Source organism: Malaclemys terrapin, chromosome 7 (assembly GCF_027887155.1).
Source record: "Malaclemys terrapin pileata isolate rMalTer1 chromosome 7, rMalTer1.hap1, whole genome shotgun sequence".
Classification (NCBI taxonomy): domain Eukaryota; kingdom Metazoa; phylum Chordata; order Testudines; family Emydidae; genus Malaclemys; species Malaclemys terrapin.
This window is the reverse complement of record NC_071511.1, coordinates 53,200,549-53,217,226: the sequence shown is the minus strand read 5'-3', so window position 1 is coordinate 53,217,226 and position 16,678 is coordinate 53,200,549. Positions and strand designations below refer to the sequence as shown.

The 16,678-nt window shown below is 44.4% G+C and overlaps 1 protein-coding gene across 3 annotated transcripts in view; it reads right to left on the bottom strand.

Moving 5' to 3' along the window:
• Positions 1–788: 788 nt before the first annotated feature.
• Positions 789–16,678, bottom strand: part of USP4 (ubiquitin specific peptidase 4) — a 156,066-nt gene continuing 140,176 nt past the window's right edge. For all 3 annotated transcript variants that reach the window (XM_054033998.1, XM_054033999.1, XM_054034000.1), the window contains 5 exons: positions 8,403–8,518; positions 7,286–7,435; positions 5,290–5,393; positions 3,802–3,890; positions 789–2,883 (listed from right to left, as the gene is read on the bottom strand). In XM_054033998.1, the coding sequence (XP_053889973.1) occupies positions 2,764–2,883; positions 3,802–3,890; positions 5,290–5,393; positions 7,286–7,435; positions 8,403–8,518 (579 nt within the window). In that variant the 3' untranslated portion in view covers positions 789–2,763. The remainder of the gene's footprint in view (positions 2,884–3,801; positions 3,891–5,289; positions 5,394–7,285; positions 7,436–8,402; positions 8,519–16,678) is intronic.

Here is a 16,678-nt window from a genome sequence, read left to right as displayed (position 1 = left end):
TGGCTAAGGAGGTGAGAAGCAGCCATTGTCTGTACTGCCACGGAAACCAAAATCCACCATCACGCATTAAATTGATGGACAGTTAGTCAGCCAAATCCCTCTCTGCACTCAGACGCAGATCTCTTTGAAGGCAGTGCTAAGAACTTATGAGTTTGGGCTAATCACTGGTTTTTGAGTAGCAACATGGTTACTGAGGGAGTTAATGACATTATTTCATGGTAGCCCAGAATATCACAATCACCCTCTCACAACGGTGGAGCAGTAGTGATGCCGTAAGAAGGCTGTGGCAAAATCCTCATTTTGATAGGAGAGTTAAACCTTCATTGTTCCAGAAGTGACAAAAATTGAAACCTAGGAATGAAACCTGACAGCATATGAGAATTGTTCCTGGCGATCTGGTGCAGATCAGCTGCACAGACTCACACAGATCCTGAACTGGTCCAGCTGCCTGACAAAGGATGGATCACCTGTTCTGTTCATTCCCTCTCGGGCACCTGGTATTGGCCACTGATGGAAAACAGGATACTGGGCTAGATGGACCTTTGGTCTGACCCCATATGGTCATTCTTATGGTAGCAGTGTGTGCACTTCATGTGGGCCACCTGTGCTTGGGGGATCAGTAAGTAGGAGATAAGCTGGAACTCCTTGTGGTACCAGCATTCCCCTCCTGCCTTTCAGCCTCCTCCCAGGGGCAGTCCCCTGTGAACCAGCCTGTGTCCTAGAGTGATGACCTATTCATTCTGATCCGAATTCAGAGAAGCAAGGTTGACAACACTAGAAAGTCCCAATTCAGTGCAAACCACTCTTCTTTATTTCCTCTTTGTACAATAAAGCCAGTCACTTACAAAGTGCCAGTCTAAAAGTAGATTTGACATTATACAGAATGTACACACCAATCAGAACCCAATCAGCTGACAGGCAGAGGAGAAGGCCAGATTCCTGTCACCCTTTTTACTGCAGTATATTAGAAGAGATTTCAATTCAGCATCCAAGAATCAGCCTTCAGCCCGATGGATGCCTTTTCAATCTGACCATACAAAGGAAAGTGGCAAGGTTTCTTGTGTCAATATAGAAGGGGAACCACATTTGTTACATTATGTTGTTCTTCATTTTTAACAGGATCTTTTCTTACTTTTTCCCCACTATCTCCCCAAATCTTTACTTTAAAAGGGTGGAAAACCCACGATCAAAGATGCTAAACAAAAAAACCCAGTGCAGTGCTACAGTTTATACTTAACCCCTAGTGAGGGGGACAGAAAAGAAACATAATATCCACTTAAGCCAGGTGTAAAAACCCAAACAAACCAAGAACGAAACAGCAGAAGCATCAGCAATTATGAGCTAAACAACTCAAACCTCAGTGCTTTAAAAGAGCTGCTCTGCAGAGCAGTAGCGCAATGCTAACCAGAGGGCTGGGGACACAGCAGCTCCCTTCTCCTTTACAGCAAATCTAGCGAATGCAGCTTTAATCCTGTACTGCGTTCCCACACGGTGCCTTTCCTCCTCCTCCCCCCCCTTTAACTTCTAGGAAATAAACAAGTGGGAGGCCTGGACAGCTGGCAGTGCCTGTATGGGATGGCAGTGGCATGGAACCAGTGTGGACAGCAGTGGAGAGAGGGAAGAGTTAGCACTGGACTGGAGTGAGGCCACTTTCTGACTGGGCCAGCTCCTGGAAAGGATTAGCATCTGGGAGGTGGTGGTATGTAAGCCGTCTACACAGCAGCTGTGGAGATCACACGGAAGCTGTGATCACTGGTGCACAGAACCCCCAAGGTTTCACAGGGGTGTGGGGCAAGGGGACAAACTCAATCGGGGGCTTGTCATTCTAGGGATCATCAGCAGGTTTCCATGGGAACTGGCAAAAAGGACTGTGGAATATGAATGAATAGGACAAGAGCTGAATTTAGGGTCTCAAAGGCTAAGACCTCACCCTGTGATAGTGCTAAGAGCAGGAGCCAGAGCTGAAATCCTATCGTACACACAGGAGTGCGTATATTTTGCAATCAGAGTACAGCTCTCTCCATGCAGCAGTGGCCCAGGGGGCTGCATTTCATTTCCAATGAATTTCCTACTTTTTTGGGACCAAAATGATATGTCTGAATGTGGGAAAGGCCCATGGCTCAGCTGCCCAGAATAGTCAAAGATGTCACCAGCATACAGGGACCAGAGCAAATGCACCCAGCTGCTCAGCACAGGAAAAAAGGTGCAAAGGCAGAAAGAAGAAGAGACACCAGGAGCTGTGGCCACATGGACTGGGGAGTGTGGAAGAGGCACTGCTGGTGCCGTAGCAGTAGCAGAAATTCCGGACACTAAAGCTGATGGGATTAGACAGAGAAAATCTGGACTGGGCCTGACAGCTATGCACAGAGCTGTCAACAGGCACACCACAGGAGTAGCGTTCATGCCCAAATAACACCTCTGTCACCTCTGCAACACCCTGCAGTCACCCTCTCCGCCCCAGGCCCCAGCCCCACAACTCAGCCCAGCCCAAGCCTCTCCTTCCCCAGCTCCAGCCACACAGTCTAGCCAGATTTACAAAAATTTTATTGAAGCTTTGATATATATAATTTTTGACCTCTAGATACCCCGTGTCAGCTCACTCTTGGCTCCCCAGTGCTATCTTACGACACTGGGCACTAAGCCCCCAACACTAGATTTCCTGCTTGAGAATCCTACTGAAGGCAAAACAGCAATTCTCAGATGCTCCAGACATGGCGTCAAACAAAGAACTCTACCGAGCAGTCTGAGCGCAGCAGGCTGGGCTCAGTTGGTATCCATGCCATCACACTCTTCCGATGCCAGCTCACTTTCTGCAGGCAGAGACGGGGCTACGTGCTGCTTGCTGTCCCGCCGCTGATAGAATAGCACATATGCAGCTTTCGTCTGCCAAACAAGGAAAGAAAACCAATCTGAGGAAAAGAAACCATCCACGAAGCACAGTTCTGGAAAGCTGATGATGCAGGAGATAACCTATCGCAGACTCCCAATAGGGCAGCTCTGTACTTCTCTGCCTCATGTGGAGGCTGGAGGCCTAGGGGGAAGCATGGCCTGTAATATAGGCTGTATGTAGAGATTTATGGAGCCTCAATATCTAAAACAAGAGAAACAATCCAGGAAATGCTTTCATATCACCTTAGTGCCCTCTCTTCCCCACTGTCTGTGCAGAGAGCTGGACAGCCCAGGTACCCACCCCACAGATCCTGGGAAGGCTGTAGCCTATCAGGCTCAGGGGCAAGCCATTCAGGCTTTGCTCTGAGAAGCCAGCCCCTCCACACAAAGGTGTATTAGCAGGAACCTCAGCCAGGGAATCTTTGCAGAGATGTCCTTGTAACAAAAGAAAATCCCCTCCAATGGCTTTTCATGCAGGAAGGGACATTGGACCCACTCCAAAACGCATAGAGCAACCTCAGCAGCACGATGCAGGGGCCAGGAGGGATAGCTCAGTGGTTTGAGCATTGGCTTGCTAAACCCAGGGTTGTGAGTTCAATCCTTGAGGGGGCCATTTAGGCATCTGGGGCAAAAATCTGTCTGGGGACTGGTCCTGCTTTGAGCAGGGGGTTGGATTAGATGACCTCCTGAGGTCCCTTCCAACCCTGATATTCTATGATTCTATGAAAGTCTGCTGCTCCTTCACAGCATCGTCAGCTTGAATCTGACCTCAATCCACAGCAGATTCTAGCCTACATTTATGATGATTAGATTAACAGAGGCAGGAAACATCTGGGTCCATCCCAGCATGTTCCTGGGTTTTATATCTGGGGATTTCCCCCATCTTGAATTAGTCTAAGCCCAAGTACTCACCACTATTTGATCTTCAGAAGCCATTGATACACTGCTGTCATCAAAGTAGTACCATTTGCCATTCACTTTGTTCTTTGCATATGCAGTATCTGTCACACAAACAGAGTGACTATCTACATTCAGCAGTAAGGCAGAGGGCTCACTAGTGTAACTGTAATACCCTGATCACACTCAATTCTGATAACTCCATCTATAAGAGGTACAAAGTAAGTGTGCGGGGGAAGAGAAAGAAGTTGGAGCTTGGGCTTCATTGCTCAGAAGCTATATCAGTAACACTGGAACACAGTGGATCAGAGGCTAGGTCCATCTAATCCACAATCCTATTCTAAACAGTGGCCCATCCTAAATGCTTCAGAGGAGGGTGTAAGAAACTTAAATTTCTCTTTGATCCTTCAGTCAGTGGTTGGCTTTTGCTCTGAAGCAAAGGGCTTATACCCACTCCAAATTTACGTTTTAAAATAATCCTAATCTAATGCTAACTGCGGTTTTCCTTGTTGTACATACAGAAGGCCAATCTTGTTTTGAATCCTGCTAAATTTCATCCTGCTCTCAGCCTCACAGGACACTGACCATGTGCAATAGAGAGCTTTCTTAAGTCTACCGGTGCTGCACACAGATGTGAGCATTTGCTAGTGGAAGGAATGTACAGCCTCCACTGGAAAAGCTAGCCACGTCCCTACACAGTAAGGCATTCCCAAACACCGCAAGACAAGTCCTTCCATATCATTTCTCTTTTTTTTTTTTTTTTTTTTTTTTTTTTAAAAAACAAGGATAATAAAAAGGCAAAAAACTATACAATGCATCACATTGCACAGTAAGCACTAGAGTGAGGAACAGCAGAAATTCAGGTTCCAGAAGCAGTGTTACCAACCAGTTTCATTGCACAGTGTATTCTTATTCCTATTTTAATGGTTAACAGTTCTACTGTTTGCCAGAACGTGTCCCATAAAATACAGAAGGTGCACAGGAAACTACAGCTGAACATTACATTTGTTGTGATGTCAGCATTGAAATTTAATGCTGCCCAAACGGCTTTCCAACCAGTCCTACCAACTGTCCTAATTTCTTCTTCATTAGCCAAGGACCCGCCCTCCACAGTGGCCAGATCCCGGTGTGGATGCAGCAGCCTAGCACATGGCTAGCAGATTCCTGTTGCTGATGAGGTTTAAATGGGGTGGAGCACATCCTTTACTGCCTGCCTCCTTACAGGGAGCCCATTATATCAATCCATGGACCGCCAAGGGGTTAAGGGGTGGGCGCTGTAAACTCTGATTGAATTTGCTCCCTTGGCTTTCAGGGCAGAACCACAGCTGCGAAATATAGGGATGGCTTGAGCAACTTGCAGCCCCAACATCCCCACCCACTAGTGCCCATCCATCATGATTCCCCACCCCCAAGAGAGTCACTGCTCTCCCGACAGTGATTTTCCCATATGCACACAGCCCTCCCGCCTACCTGCAGATAAAGGACAGACAGGTAGTTACTCACAGTGGCCTACTCCCATAGCTCCATAGTGATTGGACACTGCAATGAGGTCATACACATATGGATCAGCTATTGGGTCACAGACAAACTCAGACATGCTCAAATCCCTGAGAAAAAAGTAAGAACACATTGTTATTGTACACATAATAAGAGAAAGGCCTAGTAATCATGAATCATTGTAAACAGCAGCACCGGGCCAAGGGCTAACCTGCCCCAATCAATGCTGGTTTTCCTTTTTAATTATTTATGACCTATTTGACCCACAAGCCAGTGATGTCACCCCCTTAGGCACCTGTAATATGGATGGCATCAGCCAGTTTGTTTGCTGTCAGGAATGACAGTTACTGGCAAACTCAAGTATTGTTGTGTGGTTAGTGAGAGAGGATGGCTAAGTGCCATGCCAACAGCAATCAATGTAAAATAAGCATGAAGAAGTCAAACTCTTCCATATGAGGGATTGGAGCAGCACTGGGTAGGCCCTATGTCCTGCAGTGGGATGGTAGTGCCTGAGATGTATGGATGAGTGCAAGGCCTTCTCTTGGTAGAGGATACAGAGGGACGATGCTGATGGTCATGCAACATACATGTAATCCACACTAACAGCATGGCTCCATCCTCCCCTAAAGGAGGGATTTAAAAATTTTATTAAGATGATGTTTAAAAAAAAGTGAACAGTACAGAGTTTAAGCATAGAAGTTTCTGGTTATCAGGGAATAACGTACAGATTATCGAGGGTGTGAAATTTGGTTTAAGATTGGGTGTCGTAAGGAATACATAATCTGCAGCATCCCCGATTGGAGAAAAGGTTGATGGGTCAAAGTACAGACATCTACATAGAGAGTCTACTACAGTAAGAGGATCATGCTTTTAGATCCAGAGGTGTCAGGTTCAACGCCTGCCAGCGACCCATTCCAGGAGCATTGTGGACACAGAGATCAGAAATAACACTGATACCTGACTTCCAAGAAGGATCTCCAGGTATTATTGCATGTACTTCCAGGACACAGATACCATTACCCAAAGAGGACTCCTGCTATGCTTTGCCAGATGAACAACTTTCATACCTCACACGTATATAGCACCTTTCTTTCCAAGTGCTGCACAATACTGTTTAAGTAGAGGTAACACTGAACTGGAAATCCTAGCATAGGGGTCGGCAACCTTTCAGAAGTGGTGGGCCAAGTCTTCATTTATTCACTCTAATTTAAGGTTTTGCGTGCCAGTAATACATTTTAACATTTTTAGGTCTCTTTCTAGAAGTCTATAATATATAACTAAACTATTGTTCTATGTAAAGTAAATAAGGTTTTTAAAATGTTTAAGAAGCTTCATTTAAAATTAAATTAAAATGCAGAGCCCCCCAGACTGGTGGCCAGGACCCAGGCAGTGAGAGTGCCACTGAAAATCAGCTCGTGTGCCGCCTTCGGCACGCGTGCCATAGGTTGCCTACCCCTGTCCTAGCAGATCTACACAGCTGGTATTTTGGAAGGGAAGGAAAGAATATTCAGTGAAGCTGCAGGGGAAGTTAGGCAGCATAGAAATCTCTGGCGTAGAACTTGGCCTGGACATGCTGTTGCCAACGCTCTCCACCCTGACACTCATGAAAATTGTCATAGGATCTTTAAAGGACAAAAGTTGTTCAGGGTCTGCTGGGACACAGGTTCAAAACTGACTCTGAGGGAATTGTAAAGATGTGGAATCACCAATACCACTTTCTGCAACACCGGATTTTCTTAGCAGCATCCTAGCCAAATAGTGGCCAGGCCCATCCCTGTTAAGCTCAGGAGCTCTGCAGTCATAGCTCCAGGTATCACAAGTACAAGTAGCACCCCCTTTCCAGAGACAATTACTAGAGGTTCACTAAGGTTTACTGGCTTGTGGCTCTGGAGGCAGAATCCTATCCTGAGCTATGTCTCCAATGAGGAGCCCATACAATCGCTATATCAAAAGTGGAGTTTCTTGCTCTGCCCAGTTATGCCTTGCTGGTAAAGAACCTTACCTGATGGGGAATTCAACCACAGTGTCAAGTTTATCCCTCCAGTATCTGTTGTACGAGAAGCGTTTTAAATGCACCACCAAAATCCTGGGCAAAGACCATAGATCAAACTTCTTTGTGGCCTGCTGATGCTTCTTGCAGTTAGGGCAGTACCTGAGAAAGGAGTATAAAATAGGCACGAACCACCTTCGATATCTGCCTTCTATCCAAGGGTCTCAAACCCCTTTACAAACAGTATTTTTTTGATTAACATATAAAATGCCTATCTCTAGCCCAGGCTGTAGTCACCTTTGTCTTATTTTATTTTTTTAAATAGGCTTTGAGAACATCACTCTGATTTTTCCTCACATATGCAATCTCTTCTTCCCCTAGTACATCCTCCCCGCCGCCTTCGCGCACTCACCATGTCCCCCCACCTACTGCTACCCAAATGTCATTGCTCAGTATCTCTCTCCTCTTCTGAGGGAATGCAGGAGCCAGGATGAGCTGTAAGAAAAACTCCTGGAGCACTGTATTTTCAGCACATCTTTTCCCCCTCTCCTCTTCCTATCTTGTCTTCTATCCTTATTTGCTTCCTTTCCAATCCTCCCCTCTGCTCCTCCCTTCCCACTGCTGTACTCTCTGCCCAAGTGGCAGAGTGAAACTGACTAGATTTCCAAGTTTCTGAAGTGAAGACATTTTGTCAGTTTCGCTGGAGCATTAGAACAAAGGTAGTAGTGTGTTAGAGAGCACTGGCTCAGCCTGCTTCCACCTGGTAAGAAATGAGGTAGAGTGAGAGAACCATACAGGGTAGGGTGTTAGGACTACAACAGCATGAGTACTAAAGGTCAAGTTTGAGATGGCAGAACTACACAGAGCCTAAGAATAATAACTACAGCAGCTTTCTAAAGGCAATAGAGTAATTGGGTTTTGTTTTTGTTAAGGTAACATTCCCTCTCTTGCTGCTGAGGACCGAGGTGCAGTGGCAGAGCTGTGGCTGTGGGAACAGGGGTAGGATAGTAAGATGCTCAGAAAGAATAGTGTGGGGAAACCTTTACCCAAACAATATTGTTATTTTATTATTTTTATATAAAGTCAGTCCAAGTAATATGTCTGCCAAACAGCTGGGTGGTAAACTTACCAAGGGTCATGTTCACCAAGCGTTTCCATTGTAGTAAAGAGTTCTATACAGTCTTTTAGAGCGACAGTAGTTTTCTTCTTCTGTGACTGCAACATACTTTCATCCTTTTCAAATGCCTACCAAAAAAGATGCATGTTAACCCTCTGTATCCTGAAAATGATTATGCTCATCCTAGGCATCTGGAACCACCTTCCCATGCCCCCATACAGGTTATCTGTGTCCCATTCCAACACAGTTCCCTGCCATTTCTTTTTTATCTTCAAAATGAACCCTCCCCGTTCCTCTCTTGCTCCAGTGATGACTGTTTGACGAGCCATCCTTTCCTGGATGTAGGCAGCCAGCCTCTTTCTTTCCGCCCACAACACCAACATCTATACACACAATCTCTACTGCTCACAGCTGTGCAAAGCATTTTATAGAGATAATTAATAAAGACAGTTTCTTGCATGAGGGTGTTTACTGATGAAGTTAGCCCTAAAGCAGAAAGCAATTTTGTCAGATGTTCATAGACAGAGAAGGAAAAGACAGTCCCTGCTCCGAACAGTTAATCTTATTGTACAACAAATAAGGGGAAGGAAGGGGAAAACAAATAAGTACAATGTTATGGCTTGTGTAATGCAGGTCATATAGGATCATAATTGTTCACTCTGAACTTAAAATCTATTAACCAGATTGGTTACTGGCGGCAGTCTATTACAGATCATCACATAAGACCAGAGAAAAAGATGTGCATTTATTATCTGGAGGAGAAAAACACTGCATTACAGCAGGGGACATACACTGGTGAAACATCTTTGGAGTTTCTAACATTTGTAACACAGGAAATATTGCTCCCAGAGTGTGACTCTATAGGAAATCTCATTCTGACAGAAATAATTTAATCACTGACCTAAAAAAGTAGTGGCTGTCCAGGTATAAGTGATTGAGAGCTGGTTACATCTGTGTTGAGCAAACAGAATACACTCAACCAGTTACATACATATATGCAGCTTTCAAGTGGCCAATTTCTCAAAGCCAAAATTAATTTGCTCAATTGACTGGGAGGAAAAATGTAAATAGAGAATTACGAATGAAAGTTGGAGATTGTTTAAGAACATTTCACTTGCTTCCCAAAAAGTTACAATTCCATATCAGAGAAAAGGGCTGTTTGAATAACAAGTCAACTTGGTTAAGACTGTTATTGTAGTCTTGTTGATCCCAGGATACTAGAGAGACAAGAAGGGTGAGATAACATTAGTCCAATAAAAGATACCACCTCACCTGCCTTATCTTGGTTAAGAGTAACATGAAAGCAGCAATAAAACAAACTAAAAATCAGTACATAAATGGGGAAAAGGAGCTGAATAGCAATAATATAAATAAGAGGTTAAGAAATACAAGCAATTAATAACTGAACCTAAAGGTATAATCAACAAAATATCTATAGCCAGTAAGGTTAAGGCATTTATAAATATATCAGGAACAAAAGCAATCCTAGCAATGGTCTAGCACTCTAGGTCCATTACTAGAGGGAGATATTGTCAATAATGAAGCAGAAAAAGATGTGTTTAAGAAATATTTCTGTTCTGTATTTGGATCCAGTCTGAACAATATATCAATATCACATGACAGTTGCCAAGGAGAATGCTAAACAGTATCTACTATTAAAGTTAAACATTTTGTCTGGATAACTTGTACAGAAAAATTTTAAAATTTTGGGAGAGGAGCTTAGTTATTGTTTAACAAGTTTTGGAAAGCTGAGGAAGTTCCAGAGGTTTAGAACAAACCCAGAGTTTTGCCAGTATTTTAAAAGGGTAGCTGAAATGATGTTGGTAACTCTAGGTCAGTTAACCTGACACTGATCCTAGGCAAAACAGTGAAATGGCTGACAGTCCTATCGATAGAGTTAAAGAACAGAAATATAAATTAATACCAATCAACATGGTATCCTGGACAACAGGTATTGTCAAACTTGATATTGCTCTTTGACAAGATTCCAAGTCCGGTTGAAAAAGGTAACTGTGCTGACCTAATATTCTCAGACTTTGTAAGGAGTTCAACTTACATTGCATGACATTCAGAATAAAAAACTAATGTTATACAAAATCAATATGGCCTGTGTTAAATGGATTACAATCTGTCTGACAGATCTCAAAGTGTGCTGTTAATAAGGAATTAACTACTGGGGAATTAATTTCTAGTGGGGTTATGCGGAGATTAGTTCTTGACTAAGTGTTATTTAGTATTTTTATCAAGAATGAGAGTAAAATCACTGCTGATAAAGTATGCACATGATACAAAAATTGGTGGAGTGGTAAATAATCATGAGGACAAGTCACATATAAAGTGTTCAGAACTCCTGGTGAGTCAGGTGGAATCCAACAATACATGCTTTAATACAGCCAAATGCAAGGGCACATGTTTAGGAACAAAGACAGGTATAGCCAAGGATAAAGGTATCAGGTGTATTTAGGATATAGAGGTGAATGTTAATGTTTTAACATAGGGCCTACAGGCCTCAGGCCTTTAAGACATGTAGCTTGGCCAAGGCCTATGACTTAGTCCTACAGCTTATTTTAGGCCTCAGGATAAGTTAACTATAATACAAAGATAAGTTAGCATAAGTAAATTAATAATAAATTTGCTGAGCCTAGTCTATGTTTTGGGAGGGAGGGTGAAATATTAGAGACCTCCTTAAGATAACTGCCTGTTACTATGTTGATAAGGTGAGGTAAATATGAGTTCCCCTTACACTCATTAACAAGTTAGCCTATGAAAAACAGGGCACCTGGAAAGTAGAGGGTTGTGGAAGTTCAAATAAGGAAAAGGAGTTAAAACCTTCATAAATAAATATCAGAGGGGTAGCCGTGTTAGTCTGGATCTGTAAAAAGCAACACCTTTAAGATTAACAGATATATTGGAGCATAAGCTTTTGTGGGTGAATACCCACTTCGTCAGGCATACGCATGACATGCGTCTGACGAAGTGGGTATTCACCCACGAAAGCTTATGCTCCAATACACCTTAAAGGTGCCACAGGTCTCTCTGTTGATAAATAAATATGAATTTCAGTCGGGTGTCGGCATTAACCCATTATCCAAGCTGTATCCCTGCCTGCATGCCTTGCAGGGGGAGACACCAGGATGACGACCACTGGTGGTAAGGATGATGAGAATGAGGGCTAACACTTTGGGTTTTCCCACAAGGCATGGTGTGAGTAATGCAAATGCTGTGAGTTCTGTGTTGGCCTCTTTCTCCTTCACCAGACTGCAGCGTGTATTGTTGTTTGGTTGATTAGTAAAAGTAATTATTAGAGACAGAGCACTATGTCGACTCTTCTGTACACTGTAAAGTCCCACTTCTATTGCTGCTGTAGTTGACCTTAGGGGCTGAATTCTCACATTGTAAAGTAGGTGTAAACCTCACTTTGGGTGGGTAACTGGTTAAAGTAACCCATAATTATAGATAAGACTACCCAGGCCCCACACAGAGTGTGACATTGCACTCCATATGTTTTATGGAAATATGCTTATAAGTGTGAATATGATGTAACTGGAATATGCTTTATGCAAAAGGTCTCTTGTAAGGTATCATTACAAAGCTTATAATCTACTGAATATATTCCTCCTATTTGTATGTATGTATCATTCTTGTATCTGAAGCTAGAAATGTGAAGTATAACTCTAAGGTCCTATTGTAATTATGCAAGGTGTGGGCCATTAATGGTGGTTTGGAAGCTTGATGGCTCCCATTGACTAGGACAACTGGTTGTAAATGATCTGTTTACTTGCAAACCTTTCTGGGTGCATGCAGGCCAGCCCTGGAAGAATGGAGGCTGGGATCTCACAGGATACTGGAATCCATCTTAAACCTGGTGCTTAACCATTTAGAAGGAGGGGTGGGGACTCGGAGAGACAAAAGATTCCCACCTTGTGTCAAAGATATAAAAGGGGGTTGAACAAAACAAAGGGGGCTGCCAGTCATGAGAACACCTCTAGTTTCTACCTAAGATGTCTGCTGGAGCTAACAAAGACTGTACCAGGGGAAAGGATTGGGCCCAGACTAGGAAGGAGTCTAGTCTGTGAAAGAAGCTTATTGGAACATCTCTGAGGCTGAGATTTTACCTGTAATCAGTTACTTAATGTATTAGGCTCAGACTTGCGTGGTTTTGCTTTATTTTTGCTTGGTGACTTACTTTATTCTGTCTGTTATTATGTGAAACCACTTAAATTCTACTTTTTATTCTTAATAAAATCACTTTTGTTTATTAATAAACCCAGAGTAAGTGATTAATACCTGGAAGAGCAAACAGCTGTGCAGCTCTATCAGTGTTATAGAGGGCAGACAATTTATGAGTTTAACCTGTATAAGCTTTATATAGAGTAAAACGGATTTATTTGGGATTTGGATCCCATTGTGAGCTGGGTATCAGGGTGCTGGAGATAGGTGACTTGCTGAGCAGTTTTTGGTTAAAGTCTGCAGCTTTGGGGGCGTGGACCAGACCTGAGTCTGTGTTGCAACAGGCTAGCATGCCTGGCTTAACAAGGCAGGGTTCTGGAGACCTGAGCTGGCAGGGAAAACAGGCTCAGAGGCAATTAAAGGATCATCACAGATAACTATTCAAACATGAACGACAGTGCAATGCTGTGGCGAAAAGTATCACAACTATGGTAAGTTTAGTAACTGTTTTTTTCCTTTTTCAAGTGATTGCACATGTCCATTCCACTGCCGGTGACTCACAAGCAGTCCCATGTGGAGGTGGGTGCGGAGTCTATTTGAACAGGGATTGGAGGACCACTTGTCCAAATTTAGCATCTCTAGAGTGTTGAGAGATTGTATAGTGAGAGGCAAACAAGTGACATGATGACCTGATTGCTGCTTTACAAATGTCTAATATGGGCATGTGAGCCAAAAATGCCACAGAGGATGCTTGGGATCTAGTTGAATGACCCAATTCTGTCTCTGGTGGCTTCATGTTACCCAACTGGTAACCCAGGTGAATGCAACTGGTATCCATTATGAAATCCTTTGCGTGGAAATCTCACTTCCCTTCATTCTGTGCACAAATGCAACAAACAATTGAAATGAAGACCTGAAAGATTTAGCCCATTCCAGATAAAATGCTAATGCTCTTCTAAGGTCTAGAGTGTGCAGTCTCTCCTCTCCCTTATTAATGTGAGGCTTTGGGAAAGTCAGCAAGAAAATTGCTTGGTTAATATGAAAAGTGGAGAACACTCTCGTAAGAAAATTTGGATGGAGGGGACGAAGGCAGACATTAGCCACATAAAAAAAGTATAGGAATGATCTGATATTAACGCTCTCAGCTCCCCTGCTCTCCTGGCCGATGTATGGCTACTAAAAATGAAAAGTGCAACAGAAAGCGAATCACTAGCGGTTTGAAGGGGGGACCCATCAGCTTTGTTAAGACTGAATTCAAGTGCCACAGTGAAATAGGACTCTGTACACGTGGAAACAATCTGTCTAAATCCTTTAAAAATCGTATGGCCCTCAGGGTTGAAAAGCCAATATAGCAGCTTGAATAGGGTACACCTGGCAAATTGCCAATCACTGATGTTTCAGATACAAAAGATAGTCCAGCATATGCTGAATAGAAGCAAGAATAGATGAGACCGCTTTCAGCCTCAACCAGGTGGAAAAGCTCTTCCACTTAGCAAGGTAAGTTGTCCTTACTGATGTTTTTCTACTATTCAGCAGTACCTCCTGCACCTCTCTGGAGCTGGACTCCTCTGCTGTTAGCCATGAAGACCCCAGGCTGTCAGGTGAACGGCCTAAAAGTTGCGGTGGAGGAGAGGCCATGAATGAGTGAAACTAGGCCTGTGTGAAGTGTAAGTAATAGTGGGAGACTGATTCAGAGGTCCAAGAGCTATGAAAACCTGTGCTGATAGGGCCATTCCAGGGCGATCAGTATAAGACTGGCCTCGTTGTCTTTGAACTTGCACAGAACTCTGAGCAGAAGAGGGATGGGGGAAGGGGGGCGGGAAGCGTACAGCAGATCCTCTGACCACTGCTGAAGAAAAACATCCATAAATTAACCTGGGCTGTGTCCTGCTCTGGAGCAGAACTGGTAACATTTTGTGTTGTCCTCTCTTGCAAACTGATCCACTTGGTGAGTTTCCCAGAGCTGCAGAATGGACCTTGCTACATCTGGGTGAAGGGACCACTTGTGATTGATAAACAACCTGTTCAGGTGATCTGCCAGCGTACTCTGAGCCCCTAGGTGGGCGGCCACTTTCAGAAGAATAGAGTTGCTGATGCAGAAGTCCCAAAGCAGGATTGCTTTCTGACAGGAGCAGGCTCCTCCCTACTTGTTTACATAAAACATGGAGAACATATTGTCCATCAGCACCAATACTTCCCTGCCCCTTATGTGAGGAAGGTACGCCATTCAAGCTAAACAGATAGCCTGTAGCCCCCTGATGTTTATCTGTAGACAGATCTTGAGGAGACCACAGACGTATCTGCAGGGATCCCAAGTGAACCCCCACCTGGATCTGAGGCATCCGTGACTAGGGTAAGAGATTGTCAAGGTGGGACAAAAGGAACTCCATTGTGGACATTGATCGGGTCTATCCGCTTGGTACACAGATTAACGTCTATGTGGTGCCTTCTTGGAGGATACACCTCTGCTACCCAGCCCTGAGGGCGTCCAAGACACAGTTTGGTGTACTGCACTGTGTAAGTGTACACTGCCACATTCCCCTGAAGCCTTAAACAACTTTTCCCCGTGGTAAACGGATAAGCCTTATGTCCAGAATGAGGCTTCACATTGTAAGAAGCTTTGCCTATGGTGGTAAAGCCAGGTCCTCTCCAATAAATTCTACTTTCTGGACTGGAGACAAGACTGACTTGTCTGAGTTGATCAGGAGGTCTAGTGTGTTGAAGGTAGATTGGATTATGCAAATGCTGGGCACCATCTGTGACCTGGATCAACCAATTATCAGCCAGGGCTCCATGTATTCCCTTACTTGCATGACTACCTTCTGAAAGAATGCTGCTACTGCCTCAAGCACTTTGTAAGAACACATGGTGCAGCCAAGAGATTGAAGGGGAGAACTGTGAACTGAGAATGGCGGCCACTGACAGGGTATCTCCTAAACATTCTGTGGCTCTGATGAATTTCCAGGGGAAATTGGGCATCCTTTAAGTCGAGAGCAGCATACCAGTCCCCCAGCTCCAGTGGAGGAATAGTGCAAGTTTGAATGACCATCTGGAATTTTGAATTTTTCATGAATTTGTTTACCCGCCTTAAATCTAAAATAGGCCTGGAGATCCCTTTTTGCTTACAGGCTCAGAGGGGTATTGGGAGTAAAACCCCTTTCTCCTGAATAAAGGAAGGACTTCCACTATAGCTCCTGCAAGGAGAGAGGTGATTGTGTAATACTGTCTTATGAGAGGGGTAGAAATAAAATGGAGCATGTATCCCATTTCCATCATGCTTCGAACCCACCAATCTGCTGTGATGTGGGGCCAAGCAAGAAGGAATTGGACAGGCAGTTTGCAAAAACTGAAAAAGAAAAAGACGACACTCAGAACTGGTATTCTGCTCTCGACCTGCCCGTCAAAAAGAGCTCTTGGAAGATGCTGCCTGCCTTGATGAACAAGCAGCTGCAGAGCAGAGGCCAGCAATGGTCATTGTTTGTAACCTCTGGTCCTTCTCCTTGGGAGGTCTTGGGCTCGAGGAGCAAACCACTGGGACTGATGAGAGCAGAATACATTCCGCTTCAGTGCTGGAGTGTAAACATCCAGGGATTTCAGGGCTGCTTTGAGACTATGCAGAGTTTCGTCTGTCTTTTCTGAAAAGAGCGACAGCCCTTCAAAGGTAAGTCCTGAACTGTCTGTTGCACCTTTGGGGGGAGGCCAGAAGAGTGTAATCAGGACAAGTGCCTCATTGTAATAGAGGCCATGCTGCAGAATCTGCTGTATCAACACCCATGCGCAGAGCTGTTCTGGTAACCAACTTGCCCTCTGTAGCGAAGCGCGACTCACCGGCGCGGCACCTCCTGCTGTCGTCCTGGGAATTAGCTCTCCAGTGTATGGAGCGCCCCTACTGGCCGGTGTCTCGCCTGCCACTGGCCCCCACATCTCTCCCAGACCCCGGGTGCCTCCTATCCTGGGGTTCTTGCCCCCTGGCAGTCCCCACCTCTAGGTCTCCCCTCCCAGGGGAACCCCAACCCTCTATTCCCACCTTGCCTCAGTGGCTACTGCCAGTCATCATCTAGCCCCCTTTCCCTGGGGCAGACTGGAGTCTGTAAATTGCTCATCACTGGCAGGGGGTG